The sequence below is a fragment of the Vidua macroura genome, chromosome 21 (assembly GCF_024509145.1).
Source record: "Vidua macroura isolate BioBank_ID:100142 chromosome 21, ASM2450914v1, whole genome shotgun sequence".
NCBI classification, from domain to species: Eukaryota; Metazoa; Chordata; class Aves; order Passeriformes; family Viduidae; genus Vidua; species Vidua macroura.
Genome location: NC_071591.1, coordinates 541977 through 568268, shown reverse-complemented (window position 1 = coordinate 568268; position 26292 = coordinate 541977). Strand labels below are relative to the sequence as shown.

Genomic DNA, 26292 nt, shown 5'->3' with positions numbered 1-26292 from the left:
CACACTCATCTTTTGGGAAGCATTAACAGCAGCATTTCTTGGGATGTTGTAGTTTCCTTAGGGATCCAATGGCTTTGTGTGTCACTAGTGCATCTTGCAGCATTCAGTTCTACAGGTGGATTCAGAGTTGCATGGGAAAGTATTTCCTCATGTAGTTTCTCATGGTTTCAAGTTTCACACTGAAGTAACCAGCTCTTTCTGAGACACCTATGTCATTTATGGGCATTGCCAGTTTCCCTCTCATTTTTATCCTTCAATTAACAACTTAATTTTCCCTTCTGTTCTCTTTTAAAGAAATCCAGGAGCATGGGTGCTTCATCCCAGGTGTAAATTAAATGCCTAGAGATGTCCAGGTCCATTTCACAGGTTCCCGTGGAGCCTCAGGGCTCAGCCTACTGCCCAGCTGGAGATGGCAGGCAGCAGTGCCTGGGGGGATGTCTTGGCAAATGGGACAGAGGCCTTTTTTCCTCTGTAGCACTTTACTTACTCCATAATCTCTATTGCCTTTGTGTCTGCTTAGAAAACAAATGCACTACTGGCACTTGGAATAACTGGCCAGGCCTTTTCACAGCTAAAGCACCAAAGACTTGATTTTGCCAAAATATACAGAGTGTGTCTGAACTTAGATTCCTGAAAATCCAACCAAACTGGGAAGACTGAGTGTCTGGGTGGGGAGGAGAGGTGGGAGGCAGGAGCCTGGGACAGGAGGGAGGTGTGGCTCCTGTGCAGCTGTGTTCTTTGCTGCACCAGCTCCGTGGTGGGGTTTGTTCTGGGGCAGTGCCTGAGCAAGCTGTAGACCCAGCAGGAGCAGCCCTGACTTTGCCAGAGGGGCAGATCAGCCTGTGGGGCAGGAGGTTTAAAGGACCCACTTGCCAGAGACCTGACTGTGGTGGCAGTAACCCCATCCTGACTGCCGTGCAGCAGCACATCACCCTGTACGTACTGGGTGTCACCTCCTCAGCGGGTGGCACTCTGTCAAGTCCATCTGTTTGTAGCACACGGGTGAGGAGTGTCTCCCCCCAGCCTCATGAGGAGAAGGACCATTTCTTGTGCCCAGGGCGCTGTGTGCTCAGTGCCAGGTGCCAGATCCTCTGTCTCGCACGTTCCTTGCCTCTCAGCCAAGGAAGGACTGGGCAAGCTGGGGCTCTAGAGTGCCTGTCCTGCTGGCCAGGTCTGCTGTGGCCTTTCCCACTTGGCTCCTGTCCTGAGGGCGTGCTGATCAGGCACAGCTCTGCTTTGAGGTTTGCTGGGGCTTCTCCTTGCTTGCAGGATCCCAGCAGGTGATGCAAGAATTTTCCTGTTTATATGGCTCTGTTTTCTTTCCCCATGTGTTTTCTAACAAGTTCATTCATGCTTACGTTGTCCTGGTTTGGAATTCAAGCTGACCATCCCTATATGCCAACAGTTTTCCCAGACAGTTTCCTGAATATCTTTTCACCAGGACTGACTTACCCATCACAGAGGAAGATGCATGTAGATTTTACATATTCCTAAACTATCAGTTCAGGAAAGAATTCAAAGAATTAAAATAAGCAAAAAATTTCACCAAAATCCTATTCTAAAATGTGGCTGTTTAAAAATCAGGCATGTTTCTTTGCAGAGCCTGAACACAAAAGCTGTGTGTGTTGTACAATGGCTTGACCTGAGCTGGGGCTTGTAAGCAGCAGTTGCCAAAATTCAGGGAGCAGTCAGTGCACTCTGCTGCTTTGATCAGACTGTCTCTTGTGTATCTGCTGCACTCGGGGTAATTGGAGGCCTTGTCAGCACACAGCTCTTGCTTCCTGTGCACAGTCTCTGCTCAACTAAACATGGGTGCAAAAGTGACAAGTGTCAGCTCTTTGTTATCAGGCTGCTCTGGGGCCAAGGGCTGGCTCGGTGTGATTACAAGAGCCAACAGCTCCACTGCTGTGGAGCAGTTTGCCCCATCTGAGAGGCATTAGGCAGAAGTTCAGCTTCTCTGGAGCTTAGACCACACTGAAGTCTCCTGCTGGAGACGCCACTGGGTGTTAAGTCTGATGGGGTAATCTTGTTTCTTCTGCCCTTCTCCTTGTGTTTGCCTTCTTGCCTCCTCTCTTACTTGACAATAAACATTTTGGGGCCAGGGCTCTTACCAGCTTGCTCTGTGTGTAGTGAGTGCTCAGCTGCTGAGAGTAGAGCCCTTCCCCAGGGCATGGCGCTGCCTCCTGCCCACTCCTTGAATCAGCTAGAAGTGAGATATTCTCGTGCACATCATACTGTCTCTCCTGTGGAGGGTCCAGGGTCTCTTTCCTTACCCAGCACCATCATGTGATATCAGTTTGGCTGGATGCAGGGTTGCATTGGAGAGGGACATTTGCGGGGTGTGTCCTCGCATGCAGTGCTGCTGCTAAAATTCACCAGAGACCAGGGATTCCCCAGCCTGCTTGGAAGCAGCTTTTCGACCTGGGAGCCAGAATTCCTTGATGGCTTTCCATCACAGTAGTCCTGAGATGGGTCAGTTTCTGTGCTCTGTCTTCACGGACCCTCGCAGCACGCCCGGTGTGCCCTTGCCTGTAGGGTGGTAACGAATGCCTCAATGTGCTGACTTTTCCAAACTATTGTTTGGAGACTGTAACTGAAGTTGCAGTTTCCTCATTAGAGTAGCCTTTGTCAGAGCATCTTTAATCAAGGGTCTCCTGAGAGACAGCATTTTTAGAACTTCTTTTTATACCTCCTGTTGAAAGTTCTTTGCACTGCACCTTGCAAAGAAACTAATGAGATACTGTGAAAGTTTGGGCTGCTGTTAATTAGGAGAGGTCTGAAGAAGAAGTACTGCACATGTATTAACTTCATCTTGGCTCACATGTCTCCTCTCTCCCTTGTCTCTTTGCAGGTTGCACAAACAGCAGATGGCTTGGATGCTGACCTGTGGAAAGATGGCTTGTTTAAATCCAAGGTCACACGGTACCTGTGCTTCACCAGATCATTTTCGAAAGAAAATGTAAGTCCATTTGTTGAGTGTCTGCCTGATTTGCATCTGTGCCTGGTATGCACTTACCCATATGATGATTCATTTTATGGAGCCAATTATAATTCAAGCAGGCGTTCTGCTGAGTTTGGGTGAGTAAGGAGGCAAAGTGCAATGGCAGAATATTTGCATTTTGTGTGTGTTTCTCCTGGAAAGAAATTGCTGACAAAATCTTCTGCAATAAAAGAAGCAGAAAAGGGAGCATTTGCATTTTAGCAGCCTCTCGCCCTCATTACCTGCTGCAGCAATGGGTGCTGCACACTCATGGTCCTGATTGATGTCTAACCCAAATTCCTCAAGAAACAAACAATATAGGTAGTGGTGGTGAAGGAAATGTTGGTTTCTGAGTCCTGGGGCATCACAGATATTTTATTGCAGGATTATCTTGCTTTTTTTGTTGGTTTTGGTGCTGATTCTTGAAAATGTGCCCACGTTGTGCATATGCTACCACATTCTTGTAATCTGGTCTGACTATTAAGTATGAGTTACTTCATGATTAGCAGCAGTTGTCTGCCCACACTTTCTGTGGAGGAGAGGAGACCATGTGCAGCAAGAGCTTCGTGCATTCTGCTGTGGTTTTGGTTGAGGCTACTGTGAAAACTTTCTTTTTTTCTGGAGGAACTGTTGACTTCTGCAATGAATGCACTCCATCTAGTGGGTAATCCTGCTTTTGGTCGCGCTTTGGATATTCTCGGCCACTCAGCTGGCAGGGTCTGGAAGTACCATTTTGTACTTGTGCTTTCACCGTGACGGGAGCAGAAAAGTGATGGCAGCTTCAGGGGCTGCTCACAGGTCCTGGCAGTGGAGCTGGGGGTTGCCAGTTCCCAGCGTTTGACCTTTACTCCGTCCACTTCCCGGGGTGGATGGATAATAATTGTGCTTTTCATCCTGAAGTATGTGCAGTTGCAGGAATAGCAGCCCTGGAACAGGCAGGAAGGCTATTAAATAGGTTTGTGCTGATTTGAGTATTAGGTTTATCTGTGGCTACCTGAAATGTGAACTTGTCAGAAAAAATTATAGGACAGGAGCAGCTGCTGGCTGCAGAGATGGTGTAAATACCCTCAGGTGGTGCCTGTTGGGCTTTTGGCTGGAACCCTGGGGTCACCATGGTTTGGGAGTACCTTCTTCATATTGATGAGGCATAAATTAAAGCAAAAGTTTCCCTCAGTCCTCTTGGCCACATGGGATATATGATGTGCTTCCCTGCTGGGGGCATCTGGGGGCTAAGGTGCCTCAGTTCCCTCATCTGGGAGGAAGGGAGGTGAGAGGCTCCTCTCTCTGCCCTGGACACTGATGTGTTGCTGCACTTTGGGTTGGAAGTTTTACCATTTGGGGGTTCCTTTTGTGTTTATCAAAACACTGGGAACTCTTTTCTCCTGAAGAACAATGTTGTAGAGTTAATGTACTTCAGGTATCTGGGTTGGAGCAGAGTCAGTCTGCAGTGCCTGTTTAGCAGAATCATCATTCTCAACAGTTTTCAGCATCTGACATTGCTGTATGTGAGTGTGGGCAGTTCCTGGATGGTGGGTCTCACAGGCTGGGGGGCTCTGTCCCCTTTTCTCCTGTGCACGTGGCAGAGCTGACTCCCAGGGTTGCAGCAGCTAACGAGCTCGTTGGAGACACCTCTCCTGCTGCTGACTGAGGAGTGATTGGTGGTTCAGCAGAAAGTTGCCGCTGATGTAACACACAGACAGCTGAAATAAATAAAACATGAAAGATGAATCAGCAGCAACTACTTTGTCTGCTGTTTGCTGTGCCAGGACCATGTTAACTGACACATTCAGGCTTGGCAGCATCCAGCATTGCTTGCTCCAAGATTCCCTGGACATGGGAGGTCAGAGGCATGTGGGGGCTGCCTGGCTTTGACCTCTTCACGAGAACAGAGGATGTGTGCCACAGTTGTGACTGGTGGGACAGGGCTGCAGGTCTGCTGACCATAAAATACAGGACCTCGCAAAAATAAACTCACACCTGACCTCCCCTTACTTCAGAGCCTGCAAATTCAAATATTTTGTAAGAAGTTCAGTGAAATAATCAGAGAGTACAGGTTTGTCTGGAAAACTCTTGCCAGATGAAAACTAAAGGAGACACTTTGCAACCAGTAACAGTAAAACTCAATGCCACAGTTTAATAGCTTGGGATTAAATTTTAATTGTTCTGTGTTGTGTTTCTGTTTATAAAGTCTGTGCAGTACCTAAAATGTGTTCTTCTTTTATATGTGACCCCAGATTATTGGCAACAGTGTTGGTTTTATCAAAAACCATGAAGAAAATCTGGCCTCTAAACCATTGTGGAGGCTGTCACTCTGAATTGGGCTCTGAGCTCTTCAAGCCTTGATTAACAGGACAAGGCATGAGTTCAGAATTCATATGGACTCTAAATGAAGTTTGTTGTTCCAAATGGCCTGTGCTTCTGGAGTGTGCTGCATTTGGAGCTAGAACCCTGTCTACTCAGTCCTAATTAGCTAATGCATGTAATAACTTTGGCTCCGTGTGCATAAGCCATCATCCTGTAATGCTTTTTGCTGTTACTGTCATGGAAATGTCATGTTGCTCTTGTAAATGTAGAGTAAGAACTGTGGCGACCTCTCAGTGGATGGGTTGGTGAAAGCAGTACTTTGAGCTGCTGTGCCTACAAAAAGAAGAATTTGGCTGTGATTCCAAAGATCTGGAAGTGTGGCAGTGGATGAGGTGTTAGCATTTTAAATGCTGAAAGTTGTCTGGTATCTCCTAGTCAGTCGTTGTTTGGTTCCTGCTGAGAGGACACATGCAAGGGTTGCCTTGGTATGTTCTTACCATTTCTAAAGTTGTGCTCAGATACAATGACAAGGCATCTCAGGCTTCAGCAGGTGGGAAGAGCTGGGGTTTAATTTGGTGACTGTCATTATCAACTGTTTCTTTTCTCTCTCCAAAGAGTCATTTAGGCAACGTCTTGGTTGACATGAAGCTCATTGATATCAAGGACACTTTACCTGTAGGCTTCATGCCCATCCAGGAGACCATTGATACACGTAAGTTGACATCTGTTCCTCAGTCCCACTCTGCCAGTGCTTGTGTGGTCAGGCTATGGAGAGCCCTGTCCCAGGCCATGGAGAGCCCTGTCCCAGGCCATGGAGGGTCCTGTCCCAGGCCATGGAGAGCTGTGTCCCAGGCCATGGAGGGCTGTGTCCCAGGCCATGGAGGCCCCTGTCCCAGGCCATGGAGAGCTGTGTCCCAGGCCATGGAGGGCCCTGTCCCTGCCCATGGAGGCCCCTGTCCCTGGCCATGGAGGGCCCTGTCCCAGGCCATGGAGAGCCCTGTCCCTGCCCATGGAGGGCCGTGTCCCAGGCCATGGAGGGCCCTGTCCCAGGCCATGGAGAGCTGTGTCCCAGGCCATGGAGAGCCCTGTCCCAGGCCATGGAGGGCCCTGTCCCTGCCCATGGAGAGCCGTGTCCCAGGCCATGGAGAGCCCTGTCCCAGGCCATGGAGGGCTGTGTCCCAGGCCATGGAGAGCTGTGTCCCTGGCCATGGAGGGCCCTGTCCCAGGCCATGGAGGGCCCTGTCCCTGGCCATGGAGAGCCGTGTCCCAGGCCATGGAGAGCCCTGTCCCAGGCCATGGAGGGCCCTGTCCCAGGCCATGGAGAGCCCTGTCCCAGGCCATGGAGAGCCGTGTCCCAGGCCATGGAGGGCTGTGTCCCAGGCCATGGAGGGTCCTGTCCCAGGCCATAGAGAGCTGTGTCCCAGGCCATGGAGGGTCCTGTCCCAGGCCATGGAGGGCTGTGTCCCAGGCCATGGAGGGTCCTGTCCCAGGCCATAGAGAGCTGTGTCCCAGGCCATGGAGGGCCCTGTCCCTGGCCATGGAGGGCCCTGTCGCAGGCAGAGGGTCACTCCTGGCACTTTGCTCTCTGGGGTGGCATGTGCACATTTAGGGGCAGCTCTGGGCTGCAATAAAACCGCCTTTGGTTTTCTTGTCCTCCTCAGGCTGTTTAATGGGGCTGCCTGTCTGTCTTCACTCACCTAGAGTCCCATGTCTCTGGGGCAGGAAGGGAGAGTTGCTTTTTTCAATCTGAAGAGTAGACTGGGCCTAGCAGGAGCAGAGCTGCTGTGCCAAGGGGCATTCAGAAATGCACTGAAAGGAAGTGGGTTTGTACTTACCCACTGTACATCTCCTGCTGTGGGAGAACAAGGGCTCCTGTCCTTCCAGGAAGTACTGAGGGGTGTCAGCTATGTTTGTGCTTGCTGACACAAGGCAAAAGTGCAGTGTCCAGGGGGAATATCATGCTCATTTCTGCAAGGTAGAATTGCTTCACTGCAACATGTAAGTGAGCAGTTCCCAGACAGTGTGTTCAGCTCCGCTGGGACTTGTGCCAGCAGCAGCTGGAGCCACATCTGGTGGCAGGCCTGCGTTGTGCAGCAGGCACCGAGGGCATTGGGCTGGCAGGGGACAAGCCCCGTGGGAGCAGAGCGTGAGAGGATGGCAGGACTGGCGCCGGTGCCCGGTGTGCAGCTGCTCGTCACAGAAGGGCTGGTCCCAGTGCATGTCAGTGATGAAATCCAGCCCAGGAGTGAGCAGAAAGGGGTTGCATGAACCTGCTTTGCAGGGAGTCATTCATCTGGGGCTGCAGCACATGAGGATGGTTTTCAGTCACTGATTGTAACCTGTGGCCTGGAAGTGAAAGACTCTGAAGACTATTCTCCCAGGTCACCCTCTGCTTCTGGAAAATTCTTGGGCACATGTGGTATGAGGTAGAATTGTTGGCTTACCTTGCTGACCCTTGGGAGTGCTGGACCTTACTGTGTGCTGCTTCACCTTCTGTGAAAGTCCTGGTGGAAAGGTGGAAGAGGGCTTTGTCATTAATTTGGAATGCATTGGGTTGTGACTGTGACATCTTTAAAGCAGAGCCGCTGCCTGTACAAAGGAAGTGGTGAGAAAGAGAACATAGACAAAAGCAAGTAGTCAGCTTTGTACTTGCAGAGAAAGTCAAATAAGAGGCCCTGATTTTGTTCAGAGTTAGATTTATGGTTACAGGTGTGCTCCTCTCAAAATGGCAGCTGACTCACAGTTAATACATATAATACAGCACTCCTTAGTAGGTGTTGAGATTTTCAGGAAGCCTTAAATCCTAGACTCCTAAAATGAGTTTTAGGCTCTTCAAACAGAAGCCCTACTTTTTCAAAGCAAGGGAAGACTAGACTTCAGGGACGCAGGTATTTACCATCTCTAAACACACCACTGTAACTGCAGGCTGCATGCACAGATGCTCTATTGGCACACCTCACACTGTCTGTATGGTTATTTGTGCTAGTGCAGCAGCACATTTCAGAGGCTGGAATGGATTGCTGTTTCCCAAGGTGTGGATTACGAAACAGGAGGAGCCTATGGAGACAGGGCTGCTTGCCATCTGTTGAAGTGACAGCATATTTTAAGTTGGGAGATATTTGTTCACATTAAGATGAAGGGTTTTTATTTTGCAGGCACTTGTTTGTAGTTGCTGGTTGTTTCCAGATTTTCATTCAGTGTCTGCTCTTCAGATTTTCAGTATATCAGTAGACTTCTGTCCTGCTTTCCAAGTGCCTGCATCCAAACAGGAACCTCACCTTGCTCACCCTGAGACTCCTTAGGGTGAGATGGAGCATTGTTTTCCAAGCACTGCAAATCCGTGTCTGTGTGCCAGTGCCAGCTGTGGTCACAGACAGCACCAGCACTGGCTGTGGGTTGTGTCTGCATGCTGGTAAACAGCCTGAAGATCTGTGAATTCATTATACAGATAAGCCTTAACTCTGTTGGGCTTGAGTTTTTCACGACGGATAACATGGAAACAATGGCTCTGTGACACGTAGCAGAAAGGGCTGTGCAGTGTGTTCATCCACCCTCAGAGCACAGGTTAGAGCAGTGCAGCTGCCTCGTGGGAGGTTCTGGCAGTTACTGCTCTGTAAATCTGGCTTGTCCTTGCAAAGAACCAGGGCAGACATGGTGGGAGTATCATTTCTATGCCTGCTGACTTGATCAGGAGATGTCACTAATTTGGGATGTGTGAGATTTGGACAGACAGCTCTTACACTCAAGCTCTCTGCATGGCAGGCTCTGCCTGCTCCTCCTCACAGTGGGTTGGATGTGGCTGGTTGGAAGCACGTAGCAGAATGAACGGACTGGTTGTATCAGAAGCTTCCAGGTACGTTCCTAGAGGCAGTACTTGTGGGAGGAATGTTTAGATATGGCTGTCCAGGCCAGCGAGGCAAACATTACCTGGGAAAGAGCAAGGGAGTGCGAGAGGCTTGCGGAACTGGCAGAGTCACCTGCTGTTCTGTGCTGTGGGGCAGCGCCAGGCACACGTGGGAGCTGATCTCTGCAGCAGGCAGGAGGAGAGCTGGTTATTGCAGTGCCAACAGCACATCTGATAGAACATTCCCCTCTGAATGGCACTGTACTGACTGGTTTGTTGACATATGTCTGTTCTTTGGCACCAGTTCTGCCATAATTACCTGCCTAATACCTGGAGAGACTATAAATAACATTTATACTCTAATCTTGCATAAAACCCACCCTGTATTCTGGGTTGCTTTTGCAGAAGAAGTAGCTTTCAGAAAGAAGAGGCTGTGCATTAAATTCATCCCTCGAGATTCTACAGAGGCAGCGATCTGCGATATCCGAATCCTGGGGAGATCCAAGCAAGCCCCTCCGCAGTACACGTTCATAGGGTAAGTACCCCTCACTCCCAAGCTGTTGTCAGGAATGCAGTTAGACCAAAGCAAGGGCCCTGTGCTCCTGTAATTGCCAAGTAGCAGCTTGTACGAGGTGAAGCATATCATTGGAAAAGTCCAAGTAAGTGCAAGTATTACTGAGTTTGATGTAGGAATTAAGTCACCCCTCTTTTTTTTTTAATTGCACTTGTTCTCGCTGCCCAAGGTGTTGGTGAAACACGTCAGTGCCTGATGCTCGTGCGTGTGTGCAGCATCAGCACTGGTGCTGTGTGTTGTTTCCAGGGAGCTGAACAGCATGGGTATCTGGTATCGGATGGGCAGAGTGCCGCGCAACCACGATGCCGCACAGCCTGCGGCTCCTCCCGCCCAGGCACCAGCTTCAACGCCCGCTCCCAACCTGCCAAGGTAGGTTTTCTGCATTCCAGCTCCTTCTGCTTGATGCTGCATGTCTTGTGGTTACTAACCTTGCCTGGGAAACCAAGACCAGGGTGCTGCACCGGCATGGAAAGGTTGTATCTGATAAGGGAATGTGCTGTTTGTTGAAGTATTTGCCTGCTGGAAGTTCCTTTGCCTGTTGTTGTGTAAAGAAAAATGGGTGAAGAAGCCAAAAGAAAGGAAATGCCTGCAGAGGAAGTGAAACAGCAAACTGTACCTTTCCTTTGCTTTGAACTATGCAGGATGTTGTAGCTTCCAACACATACATGTGGGTCAGCTCAGAAGGGTGAGCCAGAGCTGCAGCCAGGCCGATTGCTCTCCTTAACCAGAGGGAGGGAGACGCGTCTCTACAGACTTCAGAAGGGAAACAGGTTTTGCTCATCTCCAGGATCAGTCTGTTCACGGTTTGAAGTACTGGTTCTTAGTTTTTTATTTTCTTGAATCCAGTTGCTGAGCTCCAGTTATGCAGCTGACATGAGCGTGCACAGCAGCCTGCTCATCTTGTGGTGACTGATGGGAGCAGCACTGCTGGGCTGTGGTGTCTGTCCAGGCTGTTCTCCCTGTGTTACAGGCAATATTTCTGTGTGTGTATCAACAGATGTGCTAGTGTGCAGACTTTCATATACCAGTAGTGCTGTACTGACAGCTTACTTGCTGGATTTCTCTGGATAAAAAGAGGTGTTGTTAAGAAACAAAGCAGCCCAGACAGTGATGAAACTGAGAACTTTGCACTCTTGACATTCCCTCCGAAAGCACGGCACCCAGTGTGAATTGGGCTCCTGCTGCTGAGGCTCACACACTGGGCCAGGCCGTTGCCAGGGGAGAGCACATTCTCCTCAGGTCCCTTTGTGCTTTTGCCTATTTTGTGTACATGTATTTTTGCACTAAGCATTTTCAACACTGCAGATACCTTTACAGTATTACAGTAACTAGTGAGAGCTAGACTTTCGAAGGAGACAGCAGAGAGGAGTTCCAAGGTTCATTTTGTGTACAAAGGTCATTGTATCACATGGGTGGAAATTGCTTATGTCCTTTAGAATCTTGATTTACAGGTCATTTCAGAGTTACGCTTTTAAAGTGCTGCAGCGTGTTCCCCAGAAAGCTGTCAGGTACCTCCTTAAGGCAGGTGTGTACATCTGAGCCTTCACCTGTGACCCAGACTGAAATCCACTGTCCTGTGGTGGCTCTTTGAGCTCTCCAAAGCATTTGGGTGTTTCTTTCACTGAGAGTTTTGCTTGGTAAGCTGCCATGCCCTGGCACAGTGCTTGCTGTCGTGTACTGTCAGGTGTGCTGCAGGCAGACATGCTGTCATGCTTCCCAGAGATGGAGGCAAAAGAGATGAAAAGCCAGCAGTTTTCTCGAGATTCCAGTCTGTCCCACTAGGACCTGAGATGTTATTCTGAAGCTCTGCTGGACATAAGCTACATGCCAGTCCAGGCCATGGGAGATCAGAGAGAAAGACGTCTTGATTTTAGAGTACAGATCTTCGTTTTCTTTCTGCAAGAAGTTCTGTCTGGGCAGATTTCCACAATAAAGGAAAAAAAATTATCATAGCAAGAGAATGTCAATGGCAGTGCTTAATCACTGAATGTGGAAGGGTCACTTTATAGCTGACCAGGGAAGGCTGCAGAGCAGTGTCAGAGCTGTTGGGAACAGGGCCAAAATTAGAGCTCAAAGCATCAGTGACAGTCTGAAAAGAAGTGTTTACAAGGCTTATATATTTTATAACCTCTTGTTGTGCAGTTTATGGTTTACAATGGCTGCAAGGAAATTGGATCAGTTTTGTTTTACTTGCCAAATAAAGCAAATGTCAAAATAGTCAATATAAAATGTATTCTAATTTGGCTGAGTTAAAACAGCCAGTATGCAGTGGAATAATTGAATGTTACATTAATGCCTTGTAGTAAAATCCACCTGTCTGTAGCCAGCTCCACTCTCACACCCCATGTGTGATTTACAGGTAACTTTTACACCACCAGCCTGATCATTCAAAGCATCTTTCATGTCTGTTTTTTTTTTTTTTACTCTGGTTATTTATTATCCAATATATTTTTTAAGAAATAGAAATGTATATAAAGGTGCATCCTGCAAATATTTAATTATTACAGGGAACACAGTCAACTTGAAGGCCTCTTCTAACACTGTCAGCAATGTGATGAGTTAGCACAGTGTTTGTGAAAGATTGTAGTCACAAGTGATCTCTTATTTTCATGTCACCGTAGGGAGAGGAGGTTACACTGGCAGCCAGTTTGCAGTTTTATTCCATGTGGGTATATCCTGGCAGGAATAGCAGTGGTTGTTCTGAAGCTGCCTCAGTAGTGAAGGAAGCATTGGTGAGCAGTGCTGCACAGAGCACTGTGGAGAGTCTGCTGTTGGGCTGGTCAGGTATCTCAGCTGCTCTCTTCAGTTGTGTCTGCATTATAGAATAATTCTGAATCAAGAGGGGCCTCCAGAACAGTTCATAACACCGGATATAAATGAAACCCCTATGTACAACTAAACCTAAATGGAAGGACTTTTTACTGTGGGATATATTTTTTTCTGCACTAGCCCCTCTGCTCTGTGGTGTAAGGTGCTGATGGCAGTGGATGGTGGCCCATCGCAGAGTTGTCATGTATCAGAGGTGTGACCTCCACAGGTTGGTGCACATCAGCAGTGCTGCTTCTGCCACTCATGTCACAGGCTTGTGGCTCACAGTCAGGGCTGCACAAGGGGAGGCTTTGTTTGATAGTTGTTCTGGACTTCATATGGTGTTTTTCAGCCATGTCTTCTCCTTTTTGTTTTCTTCTACGGGCTCTGGCTTAGTGGCCTCCAACAGCAGCCCTGGCACGTCCCGGTGAGGGTGGCATGCTGTGCTGTGGAGCATGGCCGTGCCATTGTGCAGGTCATCAAGCTGCTTTACTGCCTTTTCTCTCCAACTCTTGAACAGATTCTTGGCACTAATGGCAGTCTGAAGAAATGCTCTTGCAGGTTGCCATCCTGCTGCTGAAGGATGGCTTTTGTAGGCTTGAGTTACGTGAGGGAGCTTGATGTAACTTCCCTCGGTACCTCTGCTCTGTGCACGAGGCTTGTGCAGCATGGCAGCATCATTGTGGGGAGCAGGGAGGTAATCCTCCCCCAGAGGAGGTGGTGTTACAGGTACCTCATCTGACCTTTGGCACACTCTGCTTCACCCAGCCTGTGCATCCACGGTTGCCAGTTCAGTTGAGCAGGGTCTCAGGGCTCAGCTCTGCCTTGCCTCAGGCTCTGTTGGATTTGTGGGTGACGTTCTCCTCTTGGAGTCTGGTTCCAGGGTTTTGGGAGCAAGTCCCTGACTGCTGTGAGTACACACAGAGCCGTTGTGCCTTGCAGCTGCCTGTGTGGTGGCTCCATCCCCGCTGTGGTGCTCTGCGAGCCCGGCTGGCTGCTGTGGCTTGGGAGCATGTTCAGCATCCCTTCTCAAGGTGCAGCAGGAGCCTGTGCCACTGTCACTCAAACAGCCCGCTCAGAGTTTGTCAGCTGCAAGCAGGATGTCAGTCAGTGCTGTCGAAGTGTGTTTTACAGTGACAGACATAATTGCACTTAACTTTTTGTGTGGATGTTATCAATCTGTGACGGATACTTTGGGGAGAGGAGCACTCTGATTGCAGATGATGTGTCACAGGCATTTAATCTTCCTCTTGGAGAGACTGGGATTCAGTCACAACTTCCACTTGTTGATGTGAGGTTTTGGGAACGTAGATTCACGTTGACCATGGAACCGTTCAGTCATTTGGTTTGCGAGGCTGTCATCCAGAAGGTTAATGATTTACCTGGAGAGGGAAGATCTGGCTGCAATCCACTTGCATTCCTGTGCTGTGTTAGTGCAGCAGTCGGTCTGCAGGTTCAGAAGGGCAGAGCTCCTCCAGCTGCTTTCCCAGGATGTCTGGCAGCAGGTGCTCTGTCCCACCCTGGCTGGTCCCACAGCAGCTCCTGCGTGGCCACAGGGCCCCGTGGCAGCCAGTCCCAGGGAGGTGCTGGTCCCCCTGTGCCCCAGCTTGGCACAATGGCCGGGACAGAGCGGCGTGTGCTCCTGTCCCTGGTCCTGCCCATCCTGGGCCGGGTGCTGCAGAGCAGCTGTGCCATGCCAGACCCGGGGCCAGCCTGTGGCTACCGTGCTGGGGCTCTGGCCCGACCTGTGCAGCTGAAACCCAACAGAAACAGCTTGGTTTTGCTGCAGCTCAGCCCTGGCAGCTGTGGGTCCTGCCTCCTCCCTGCTTGGAGCAGGTCGGTGTGTGCTACCAAGTGCTCAGGGCTCTGAGCACTGCCCTGGCAGAGCACTGCACCAGGGAAGTGCAGCTCTGGCTTTGATGCACAGATAGCAGTTGCTCTACCTAAACACCTGGAATAAAAACAAGATGTGTAAATTTTCCTTCTGAGCTCCCAGTTACCTTTTCACTAGTTAAGCTGGCCCCTCCTTAGGAAAAGGAAACCATTTGTTCCTGTTCTTTGCTCCCAGTGGAGTTTCATGTTGAGGAATGTAGGAATTTCTTTGTTAGGCAGAGAAGTCTGATTTTTCAAATTGATTTATTAACAGGGTTTGAAATTGGTGGTGTAAGCTTGGGAAGGGATCAGTCTGTGGCTTTCTGCTGCAGGCTGATGATGTGCAATCGAGGCAGGTCATAAAGCAACACCAACAAGCCAGTGTGGAGACCCAAGCTGGGGCTGGGATGCACCAGCCTGACTCTGCAGTGTGGTAATGGAAGGGAAGTCTTCTGCCTCTCCTATTTTTTTAAGTAGCTACCCTATTATTTAGAAATAGCTATAATAATTTATTTAAGTCATTTAAAATAGATTTTTGTGAAGCATCTGTAAGGGAAAAGGTTCCAGGGCTTCAGTGTTGTTGTGTTCTGGTGTAGAGAGAAGGCAAATCCTGAGAAAGCTGCCATTGCACAGGGGCAGCCACTGTGGTGCTGTGAGGGGCAGAATGCCTCCACAGGGCAGTGGGGGTCTGCCTTAAATCCCTCATCTGAACCAAATGCTGCCATGTAAGGAGTACTTAGGGATGGATGTTGCTGGTATGACTGGAAACTGTTCTGAGAAATGTCGCCAGTGGTATCCTTTAGGCAGAGTGTTGCTTTCTTGATGGAATTGTATTTTTTAATCTGTTTCATCAGGAGAGCTCAGAAGTAAAATCACCTTCTGACTTGACACTAATTGTTGAATCATTTGCATTGGAAAATACCTATAAAAGCAAGTAAAAAATGTAGTTACTAATTATTATATTTTGAAAATATTATGTGGCTTGAATGCTCAAATCACTTGCATCATGAAACACAGCACAATATTCCTAGTTTTTAAATTACATACTTCCCAGAAGCCAAGGATGTCATAAGGGCTGAGGTCACATCTCGGCAGCGATGGATTAAAAACGCTGTGAGACTGAAACAGTAAGTTGGAGCCTGGAGGGAGTGTTTCCATGGATCCTCTCTGGGGAGGGTGGTAAGAAGTGAAATGTAAGGCTGAAATGCCCATGCTGTGTATAGGCTGTGCAGATCTGAACATGATGGTTTGGATGGGTGAGTGGGGCTGGCACATGTTTCTCCAGAGTCTGGTTCCCATAAAGGATTTGTTATGAAACAGCACTGACCGTGTGGCTCGCGTCCAGCTCAGCTGGATGAAGACGTGCAAAAATTGGTCACAGTCCAGTATGTTTTAGTGGTAGAAAATGATGATTAGGAAAAAATGTTTAAACAGTACGGTTGGTTTCCAGGCACAAGAGTCTCTTGCAGCAGCTGAGAAGGAAAGCCATGAACTGTAATTAGAAGGAGCCTGATGGATTTGGCCGGTTTTGAGAATGCATTGAAAAATTTGTGGAGTGCTCTGAGTGAAGAGGCTTCAATCTTAGAGTCATTTTTCTTTATAGAGAGTCCTCTTCCTGCTATAGCAGTATTTCTGGAGGCATGTTTTCTTTGGGGCATAGCATAGGGTTCTTAAGTCCAAACCGGAGGTATCCATTTGGAGAAGCTGTGCTCTGGGTTGTTAAATAAGCCCTGCAGGGAAACTGAGCTTTTATTTTCCCTAAAACTTGTGTGTTGTCTGCTATTTAATATGATCTCTGCCACTGCTGATTTGTAATCTGTGCTTTCACCCTGAAATGCATGTGGTTGTGTTCAGATATTTCCTTTAAATCAATCACTTTCACCATTTTCCAAAACACTTCTTGAGTTTATTGCTTTTAGTAAAGTGTTTGGACTGTCATTATTTATTACTGGCAAAGTGCTGACAATGTGCTCTTCCCAAATGAGTCTTTATGTGGGATATTTGTTTAACAGGTTTTGCAGGGGAGGCGTGGATGTCCCTGTGGCTGGGTTGTGCCTGCAGCACTCCGGGGCAGTGGGGTCTGCCTGGGCAGCCCCGCCGTCCCCACAAGGAGCTCTCTGAGAGAGCCTTTGCGTCTGGCCCGGGAGCCTGGGCTGCACTGTGCTGATTAATTGGACAGAATTTAAAATCCTAACCCAGGAAGCTTACACCATGTGTAATTTATCTTTCTGGAGTATTTCTGCTGTTTGGCAATTTTTCCCTACTGCTTCATTATCTGAAAACTCCTGACTCTGGAGAGCAGCTCGTGAAGGATGTGGAAGCCGCGTGCTTGCCGCCGCAGCCTCCCGAGACACGGCGCTGCTCAGCTGAGACAGCCACTTCATAAGCACTTCATGCTTGCAGTGCCAGGTCTCAGCTCTTTGATGCAGCCTCTGCCTGTAAGGATTTAATGGGCTGCAGCTCAGACTTCCAAGCGGCGTAAATTAAACTTGTTGGGGTTTTTTCTATTGTTTGGCAGCTGCTCTGTCCTAGTTACTCAAGTCCTCTGATCTGAATTAATCCCCACGTAGAGGAAGCTGCAGGAGCTTCGTTCTGCATTAGGCCTTTCATTTTGGGTTGCTGGCCTGCAGCAGATCACGTGCCCTCGTGAGCATCACCGGGCTGTGCGTTCAGCCAGCGGCTGCTGCTGTTGGAGAGAGGGGCTCAGCACCGTGTCCCGCCGGGCGCAGGCACCTGGGGAGGGGCTGCCAGAGGCACCCCCAGTGCAAGGGGTGTGCGCTGCCCTCCTCCCTTCGTGCACCTGGGAAAGCCAAGTGGGGAGATCTGAATGTGGAAAGAATCGCTCACTCTCTTTTTCATTCTCTCCTGCCATTGGGCTTTTATAAAATCTGAATCTGGCACCCCCAGTTCTCATTGACTCTTAGGAAACAGGATATTTTAGTAGCTTGGAATGAGATGAAATGCTTGCAAAGCCCATATGTTGCTTGTTTTAGGGAAAGGGTCAGGAAGGTTTTAAAAAGTATTTAAATATTTGGTTTACACGATTAGAATAGATTGTCTGGAATGAAGTCCATTACCCGAGGTGATTCTTGCCTCGCAGTTTAGGTTTTCATTGCAGTTCTTTGGAGTATGAGGTAGGTGTTCTGGCATCTCAGTGCCCCAACACAGTCAAAGTTAAGGGCTGTGAAGAAATGCTGTAGCTGGGATCTCGCCACTGCTGGAACCACAGATACCTGCTGTGGCAGTGGCTGCGAGCTGCTGCCTGGGAGATGCCTCCTGGTACAGGGGGTGGTTGCCAAGTCCTCTGGTGCCAGTTCACAGAACCCCAGCAGCTTCTTTCTTAGAAATGTGCCTTTTCCAGTCTCCATAAGCAAAGCTTCCATGTTGGATTACATTTCTTGAGAGCTGCAGCCTAATATTAACTGATTTTAGGTGTGTTTTCAGCTTTCTACAGCTTGAAATTTAATTGTTCCATTCTCAATTTTTCATGAAGAATGATCTTTGCATGATTATTGCTTATGAAAAGTAATGTTGGTTTTTTTTGGTGGTTTGTTTGGGTTTTTTTTGTTTTGTTGTTTTTTTGGTTTTTTTTGAAAGGTATTCCCATGAGATTTTGCAGCAGTGTTCTGCAGGTTGTTGTGAAAAAATCAAACTTTGCTTCTTGAAGGTTCAGATGCTGCTCTGGGTGTCACACTTGTACCACCCAGTCTGTCACTGCTGGGTCCAAAGCCCAACTTACCACTGGGCTTCTGCTGTACATTGTTGATATTTTTATATGAATTATGAAGCATCCTTTGATATCTGGCACTTCCCCTTGTGATCCTCTGTTCTGTTTTATGAGTACTTGCCCCCTCACTTCAAAAGCAGTTCATCACCTTCCTGCAGACAGTTCTTAATAACAGGTTTGGAACTGTCAGGCATTCCTGGGCCTGTTTTATGTGAGTTTCTCTCCAAAAATGTTCAAAAAGTGGCCGTAATGTGCACAGACCTCAAATCCCCTCAGCCTGTATGTGAAGGATCTCCTCATCACATGCTGACTTGTTCTATGGATTTGCTGAATAAAGGAGCAGCTGAAGTGAAGAGGGTGATTAAACTTGCTCTAAATTGTCTTGAAATTATCGTGTGCTGGGGAGAAATACATTTGGTATTGGAGCAGTGCTGGAGCAGCAGGGTTTGACTCCAGCTGTGGAGGGAAAGGCTGGAGCCCTGGGCCTGGCCTTGCCAGGTCTGTCCGTCCTCCCGCTGCGCCAGCCTGCCTCAGGGCTTGTCTTTGGGGAGGAGGAAAGCTGCTTCTGGTGACAGTTCAGAAGGCAGACAATTGGCACGGGGATAGGCTTTGTGAGTTGCCATTCCTCAACATCAGAGATTCACTAAAGTACTAATAATTACTGTTAATATCTTTCAGTGGAAACTTTCTGAGTAAACGAGTGCTGGTTGAGGCAGCATTTAACGGCCGCTGCTGGCATGATCGGAATGCAAATAAGTGTTATTAGCCTAATGATTTTGCTGTCACCACGGTGTGCAGCAGTAGTGCTGTGAATATGTCATGCAGTACCCGTGAATTTGGAAAGTGTGTCAAAACACAACTTCAATTAGTTTGCTCTAATTATGACTCTAGAGAGTTCATAAGTATATCACTCCTCATTAAAAGAGATTTTCTTATATGGATTAATACAGCACATAAAGAGGTGTTTGAGCGATTGAGGCAGGGCTGTGCAGAGCCAGGATGCCCATGGGGTGCTGGAGGTACAGCAGGTCTGGAGCAGCCCTGGGGTCCAGCCCCGTCCCAGGAGCTCCTGGTGCAGGGCCAGGGCTGGGAAACCTCCCAGGCAGGAGCAAGTGGCTGTGTCAGGTCAAGCTGTGGGCAGCAAGAGCCTGGTAGATGGTTCTGGACAGGCTCTTCAATTAAAAATAACCAAACCAACAACGAGCCCCAAACCAAAAAAGCCCTGGAAGGAGCCACACGTGATGCTGAAATAGAGATACAGCCCAAAAGCTTTGCCCTGGTGAAGGTCAAGGAGCACAAGCAGTCAGAAGCACAAGCCTGTGCCAGCCTGACCTCTCCAGAGAGGCCCTTTGGGATGCTGGGTGTCTGTTCCCTTTCCCAGGACATTTGTAGTGCATTTTACATACATTGCCTGATCATATTCCAGCTTTGCAGAACAGGAAGAGATTGCTGTGCTCACAGGTGAGCAGTTGGGTAAGGGTTAAAGTAGTAATTGTTTAAATCTTTTAGGCTTTCCTCCCAGTTCTGTGATAATTTGATGAAGAACTTCACCCTAATTAAATATTCAAATTAGGAATAAGTGTCAATATGGCTTCCTGGTGCCTGGAATGATGATTAATTGTATTCAAAACTCTAGTGGCCGCTGTAATCTAAACCAAACCGTTGTTCTTGATTATTTGTGCAGCACATTTACCATGTTTTTGTTTTAAAATTTAAACTAGTAATTGATTTGCCATATGCCACAGAACTGCACATATTTTCACGATATGTGTTTAGGAACTTGGGGACTTCGTAATTGGGATTTTCTTGCTTTTCAATGGCAGCCTCTTTTTTTTTTGTCTTCTACAATGCAAAATTATTTGGCTCTCACAACACATAAGGAAAATACATTATGCAATCAAGTTTGTAGGGTATAAGCTATATTGATCCTGGCCAAAGTTTACATTAATTTAAAATAAATTAGGCTTTGTTTCCCATTCCTCCCTACAATGTCATCTTTTATAAAAAGAAAGAGGGAAGGGGAGAGCTGATTTCCATCCAGCAGTCACTGCCCTGTCTTGTGCAGCTAATGTTCTTCTTGGAGCCATCTCTCTGGCTGTCTGTAGCAGCTGGAGTAATGGAATGCCCAGTTGTCCTGCCTCAGGGATAGCAAGTGGCCCCGGAGCAGGCAGGTAGGCCAGCATTTCCACACACCCTCGTTACAGCCACAGTCAGGACCCCAGTGATGGACAGGGCTGGTGCTCCTCACCAGCCCCACGAGCCGTGGTGGGAGTGCTGCCCACAGGGGCTGGGTCTGCAGGTGTGCACCTCCACGTCACCTTTGCCACCCCCTGCCACAGCAGGACTCCTTGTGGTGCCTCGGGGTCGATCCGTGTGGAAGGGAGAGCAGACAGGATCCCCGTGGAGCCGGGCGGGCTGGCCCGTGTGGTGTGTGCAGTCAGTGCCTGCGGGCGAGCGATCCGTCCTCGTGGCACGCCTGGCACGTGCCCACCTGCAGCGCCCGGCTCGCCCAAGGGCTGCCCGCTCTCCGTGAGCTCCCACTCTCTCCCTGAGCTGCCTGCTCTCTCCCCTGAGCTGCCTGCTCTCTCCCCTGAGCTGCCTGCTCTCTGTGATCTGCCCTCTCTCTCCCTGAGCTGCCTGCTCTCCCCTGAGCTGCCCTCTCTCTCCCTGAGCTGCCTGCTCTCCCCTGAGCTGCCTGCTCTCTGTGATCTGCCCTCTCTCTCCCTGAGCTGCCTGCTCTCCCCTGAGCTGCCCTCTCTCTCCCTGAGCTGCCTGCTCTCCCCTGAGCTGCCTGCTCTCTGTGATCTGCCCTCTCTCTCCCTGAGCTGCCCGCTCTCTGTGATCTGCCCTCTCTCTCCCTGAGCTGCCTGCTCTCCCCTGAGCTGCCTGCTCTCCCCTGAGCTGCCCTCTCTCTCCCTGAGCTGCCTGCTCTCCCCTGAGCTGCTCTCTGTGATCTGCCCTCTCTCTCTGTGAGCTGCCTGCTCTCTGTGATCTGCCTGCCCGCGGGGGATCTGCCTGGCTCACGGGGCTGTGCTGCAGAGCCTTCTGCAAGCACATGGCTGGAGCAGTGCTGGAAGGCTGCTGCCTGCCTGCTGGAGCTGAGGGCTCCAGTGTGGCACTTGGGCAGTGCCCACCTTGAGCCAGCCGTGGGATGGTCCCTTCAGCCCTCTGGCTGTGTGTCATTGCCCTGGAGTGGCCGTGGCCGTGCTGGAGGGCTGTCTGGAGGCCAAGGGTCAGCCTCTCCTACAGCACAAGTTGGTACAAACTTCTGAAAAATACTCTCCTTAGAAATGGGCTTTTTGAGTAGACCTGGTTTATTTACCTCCAGAACAATTTCTGCTGAGAAGAAAGCAGTTCCCCATAGAGGGCAGAGAAATTCAGTCTTTCTACTGGCTGCCTTTGGTGCCTTGGAAAATATTTTTGAATACTTCTATTAAAAATCAAATGAGAAGCGTGTCATGCCCACAGGCAGTGGTCTCCTTTTTTTAAAGTGTGTTCATAACAAACATGCCTCTGCTCCAGAGACTCTCATGTGGATTGTGTTTTAAACAGCAAACTGATAGCCAAATTCAAATATATTTTCACACCATCTTTTTTTGGTTAAAAATAGCTTTGGAAAGCACAAGCAAACTCAGACTGATGTTTGCTTTTTCTTATTTTATCTGTACTGTTCACCATCATCTGCATCAAGGGCTAAAAATACATTGTTCTTCCCAAAACATGCCCTGTTTTTGAAGGCAGATAACTTCCAGATGATTGGTGCGGTAGATAAAATCTGCTGGCTGAGGACATGGGTGTGATGCACTGCTGGAGAATACACGGGGCCCTGTCTCACACACGGGGCATCCACGGGGCCCCGAAGGCTGCTGGGTTCTCCTGGCAGGAGGGCGATGCTCAGTGTCTGCCCAGACTCAGGAGCTCTCACTCAGCTGAGGCAGGAGCTGCTCCCTGTGCCTCGTGCTGCACTGAGCCCCTCTGTGAAGAGGAAGCATCTTTTTTACGTGTGGCAACGCAGTCCAGAAGATTAATGATAACATTTTATTAGAATTCACACCGACCAGGGCTCTGCAGTGGAAGAATCAGATTTGAATTAAAGGGGCAGAGCTGTGCTGGCTGCTCGTGGGTGCTGACTCGTGCAGCTGCTGTGCCTGGCTGGGGCTGAACGCCCTGCTGGGGCTGGATGGCCACTGGTGTAGTCCTTGGTTGTTGGCCATGCCCAGGGCTCCAAGGGGTGGAGGGGGCTGGCACTGAACAGTTGGTAGACAGTTTTGGAAGCAATATTAAAACTGATGTTTGCTGCTTAACCTGACTGGAGTCGTTGGGCTGACGGGAGCAGCATCTTCTGCCCTGTAGTAACATTTGCCATTTCCTCCCTTTCCCTCAGGCACATCTCGCTGACTCTGCCAGCCAGCTTTCGGGGCAAGAGTCACAGCACCCGCCTGGACCTGGAGCACCAGCACTCCAACCTGTACGCCATCTCAGGTGAGCTGCCCACCACGCTGCCCTGCTCTGCCTCACTCGCTCCTGCTGGGCACAACAACTGCTCCTGGAGGGTTTTTTGTAGTGCTATTACACCTGAACAAATACTGTCATGGGCATGGTGGAATCACACTTAGCACAAGTTTTGTTCTGTTATGTTGTTTTTGCAAGAGGAAAAAGATACTGGATTTAAACCTGACTCTGTCAAAGCCTAATGAAAGTCTAGTCCCATAATCTGGCTGAAGGAGATGTAGGACAGTTGGAAATTCAGCAGTTGGTTCAGTGGGCTGTGCAGTTGAAACTGCTTGTGCATAATCAGGGAAGAGAAAATGGCAAAAATGTACCATTCACAGGTTCCTCCTATTAATAGTGAGTGACACTTGTAACATGGGAACATGGCACTAATTCATGTACCATAATCAAAGGGTTATGTAAAAGGTAATCTCTGCCTGAAACTGCAGCTTCAGGTTCCTGAAGAGATAGAATGTAACAATTACGTAATCCTTGTCAGTCCTCGTTTTTCTTGTTACTCTTCTGCCCTAATACATTTGGAAATGTAAGGGAAGGTGTATTCCTGTGTTCACATGAGACAATTCTCTATGGGGATGGGAAGCTGTGCTTTCTCTCCTGGGAAAGCACCAAATGCACCAACTGCAGCAGCTCTATGTGGGTGTTAGTGGGACTGCCCTTGCTACAGGATGTGCTGGCTTCTGCTCGTGGTGCAGCCTGAGGAGGTGCCTGCTTTACAAAGAGCCTGAACACTTTACCAGATCCTTACAGGCAAAGCACAAAACAAGGCCTTGTAGAACCGGACAGGGCATTAGTTCTTCTTGTTTGCTTGAGCAGATTTTCATGTGTATAACTCTTTATTTTTCCTCCAATTGCACATTCTCCTCCAGAAACACTGTTATGAGTTGGGCCTGTGTTGTAATGGCTATTACAGCTGTGAGTTCTTTCCAAAGAAAGGGTCTTGTCATATGACACATCCTGTGCATTGACAGGATTTTCGTGCACAGCTCCTGCCCACGGCTGCCTTGTCAGCAGCTGCAGTGAGGTGCTGTAACAGTCCTCTTTGTGTGCTTAAACCTTGCCGAGGTGGATTAGCCCCCAGACGCTCTCTGGAAGCCATTCCCAAGTTTCCTGTTCCGTCGGTGTCGTGTGCAGCCAGTCTGGGCTATCTGCAGTGCTGCTGCAGTGCCATGGCAACAGGAGATTTAGGAGCAGGCTGCCACGCCTGGGCTGCTGCCAGGGCTCCTGTGCCGAGCTCTGGGTGCGTGCAGGATGTGCGGTGGCCAGGGGCCATGTGGTGGGTCCCACACACCGCCTCCAGCACACACAGGGTCCCTCTCTGCCTGTGGACAGGCCTGTGGGCTCCCTCTCTTGGCTCCCAGGCCAGAAGAGGGGTTCTTGGGGCTGTGGAGGAAAACAAAAGCCATTATGAGCAGTCTCTTCCAGTTTCAGTATGGCCTCAGTCTGCCTTGGGCACAGGAGGAGCTGCTTGGGAAGGGAGGGCTGTAATGGGGGTAGTGTGAAGAGCTGCAGCCTGGTCTCTCTTTGCTCTCTGTAGACATGCACGATTTTCTCAGTATTCGATGAAAACAACACTTCCAGCTGTGGTTCAGCATGTTTGTGGAAGATAAAATGAATTTTGGCTGTCGATTCTTTTTGTATCACAAATACATTTTGGCAGAATGACTGTATCCTCACTGGAACTGCCCATTACCCCTTGGGCTATGTAATGCGGTTGTTGTTTGCACAAAACTGGAGTCAATGGAAAAATGGTCCTGAAAGCAGTAATTGCAATTTTTAACCAGTCTTTAGTCATTGCCAGTCTGGGCCATGACACACTGGGTGACCAGAAAGTTAAGGAGGCTTCTCTTGGCAGGATGCAGATAGGGAAGCAGTGCCCAGAGCCCATCACGAGCCACGGCAGCGCAGCCCTGGCACTGCTGGCATCATCCTCGTGCCCAGCAGCCTCCCTCGTCCCACCCCATGCCGTGCACCCAGACCAAAAGGCAGAATTAGTTCTAAGCTGTTGTGCAGAACGTCTGTGGGTGCTGTTGGGAGCAGGATGCTGAGGAGCTGACAGGTTTAATGTGCATGCTGGGGCAGGCAGCTGCTGGAAGAAGAATGCCTCTCTCCAGACAGACCTGTTGACAGACATGGCTCAGTATTTCACAGCGCAGTCTTTCCTCATGGCCTTCAGTTTAATTAAGATGTTGTTGTGACTACATACTGCCTTCATTTCAGACTTGAGCATCTTCTGCCAGCATATTGCTTTGGCTTATCAGAGGCACAAGCACAGTAAGGGAGAGGCAGCCCTCGCAGGCAGGCACAGATAATAACATACAGGGAAAATTCCTCAATGAAGTGAAAAATTATTTATAATAATGGTACTCAAATAGAAGGGAAATAAGTCACTCTAAGGGTATATAAATTTTTATGATAGTGTATAAACAGCCATAGCCTGCCTTGTCTCCCATCTATTCCTGCAGAGAATGAGGGCAACATCTAGCATAAAGAAAAATACAATAAGAAAATGAAGAAATGAATGGGAAGAGCTGGAGGATTGATCACCCAGTGTATTTGTATATCCTGATGTAAAAGGTGCTGCTGACAGGTGGCCAGGTTTCTTCTGTATAAAACCATGTGTGTGCTGTCAGGGCAGTGTGAGCAGCCTTGTTTCGATTGATGAATTGCCTGCTTTCTTGATTAAACCTTCCATCACTTACAAAACAAAAAGCCTGTGTTTCAATGGCAGAGTGGGACATGTCAAAAAAATCTGTCTGCTTTACCTTTGTGCAGATGTTGGGCACAGACTGTAACATGTATTATTAAAACGAATGTGGCATTTACTGTGCATTATTTCTTTCCTGGGAGAAGGGACCTGTAAATTATATGCTAATAATAAGCTTTAACCCTTTCAGGAACCAAGAGATATAGGAATGTAAATATTCTGCAGGCCTCACTTAATTGGATGGGCTCTAATACCACAGCAGCACTCTGAAGTTATTAAGCAGTGGGTTCCAGCCCTTGCTGCCCATGATCTGTGCATTCTGCTGAATTGGGTTGTCTTTTTTTTTCCCCTGAAATTTCCCTGTAGCCATCTTCAGCATTGTATTACAGGTAGATGTGTTTTGGGGCAGTAGCAGACAAGTTTGTGTAATTTGACTCCAGAACAATCTCACCCCCTCTCCTGGCATGTTCTCAGATCAGGATAGAAATTGTGTTGTATGGAGTCTATCAGTCTGTACCACCCCATCAGAATGTGTGCATAAAGCAATTAGAGCCTCTTTACACCAGTTTTGTGCAGGAAACAGTTGTATGAACTTCCAACTCCTGCTGCAGCTGGCTGTATAGCCAGAAACCCAACTTCAGTCATATGAACCTTTCCAAGGATATTTATTCTGGCAGAAATTTGGAGATAACAAGATAACCATGTTCCCTTGGGTAGGACCGAGGTTCATCTTTTGAACACTTAAATATGGAAACTGTGCTGGGAAAGCAGTAGAACAAAAGCAGAACATACTTTGGTATATGTTTGTTGGTAGTATTTTCAAGTAACACGCCAGCTGTCAGCACCCTGACAAACAGTCAAAATATTTGTGCAAGTACCTTGAAATGGTGTTAGCTGGACATACTAATGTGTTATCCATAAGTTTGGGCATCCATCCTCAAGTCATGTTAATCCTTAGAAATAAAAA

The 26292-nt window shown here is 48.7% G+C and overlaps 1 protein-coding gene across 10 annotated transcripts in view; it reads left to right on the top strand.

Annotated features, from left to right (window-relative positions):
* Positions 1–26292, top strand: part of MVB12B (multivesicular body subunit 12B) — a 58779-nt gene that overhangs the window by 8953 nt on the left and 23534 nt on the right. For 9 of the 10 annotated variants that reach the window (XM_053996118.1, XM_053996122.1, XM_053996113.1 and 6 more), the window contains 5 exons: positions 2852–2959; positions 5900–5996; positions 9534–9663; positions 9949–10071; positions 22494–22591. In XM_053996118.1, coding sequence (XP_053852093.1) covers positions 2852–2959; positions 5900–5996; positions 9534–9663; positions 9949–10071; positions 22494–22591 — 556 coding nt within the window. Of the gene's footprint in view, positions 1–2851; positions 2960–5899; positions 5997–9533; positions 9664–9948; positions 10072–22493; positions 22592–25083; positions 25433–26292 lie in introns of those variants that run through there. The other variant, XM_053996123.1, reaches the window with a different exon arrangement.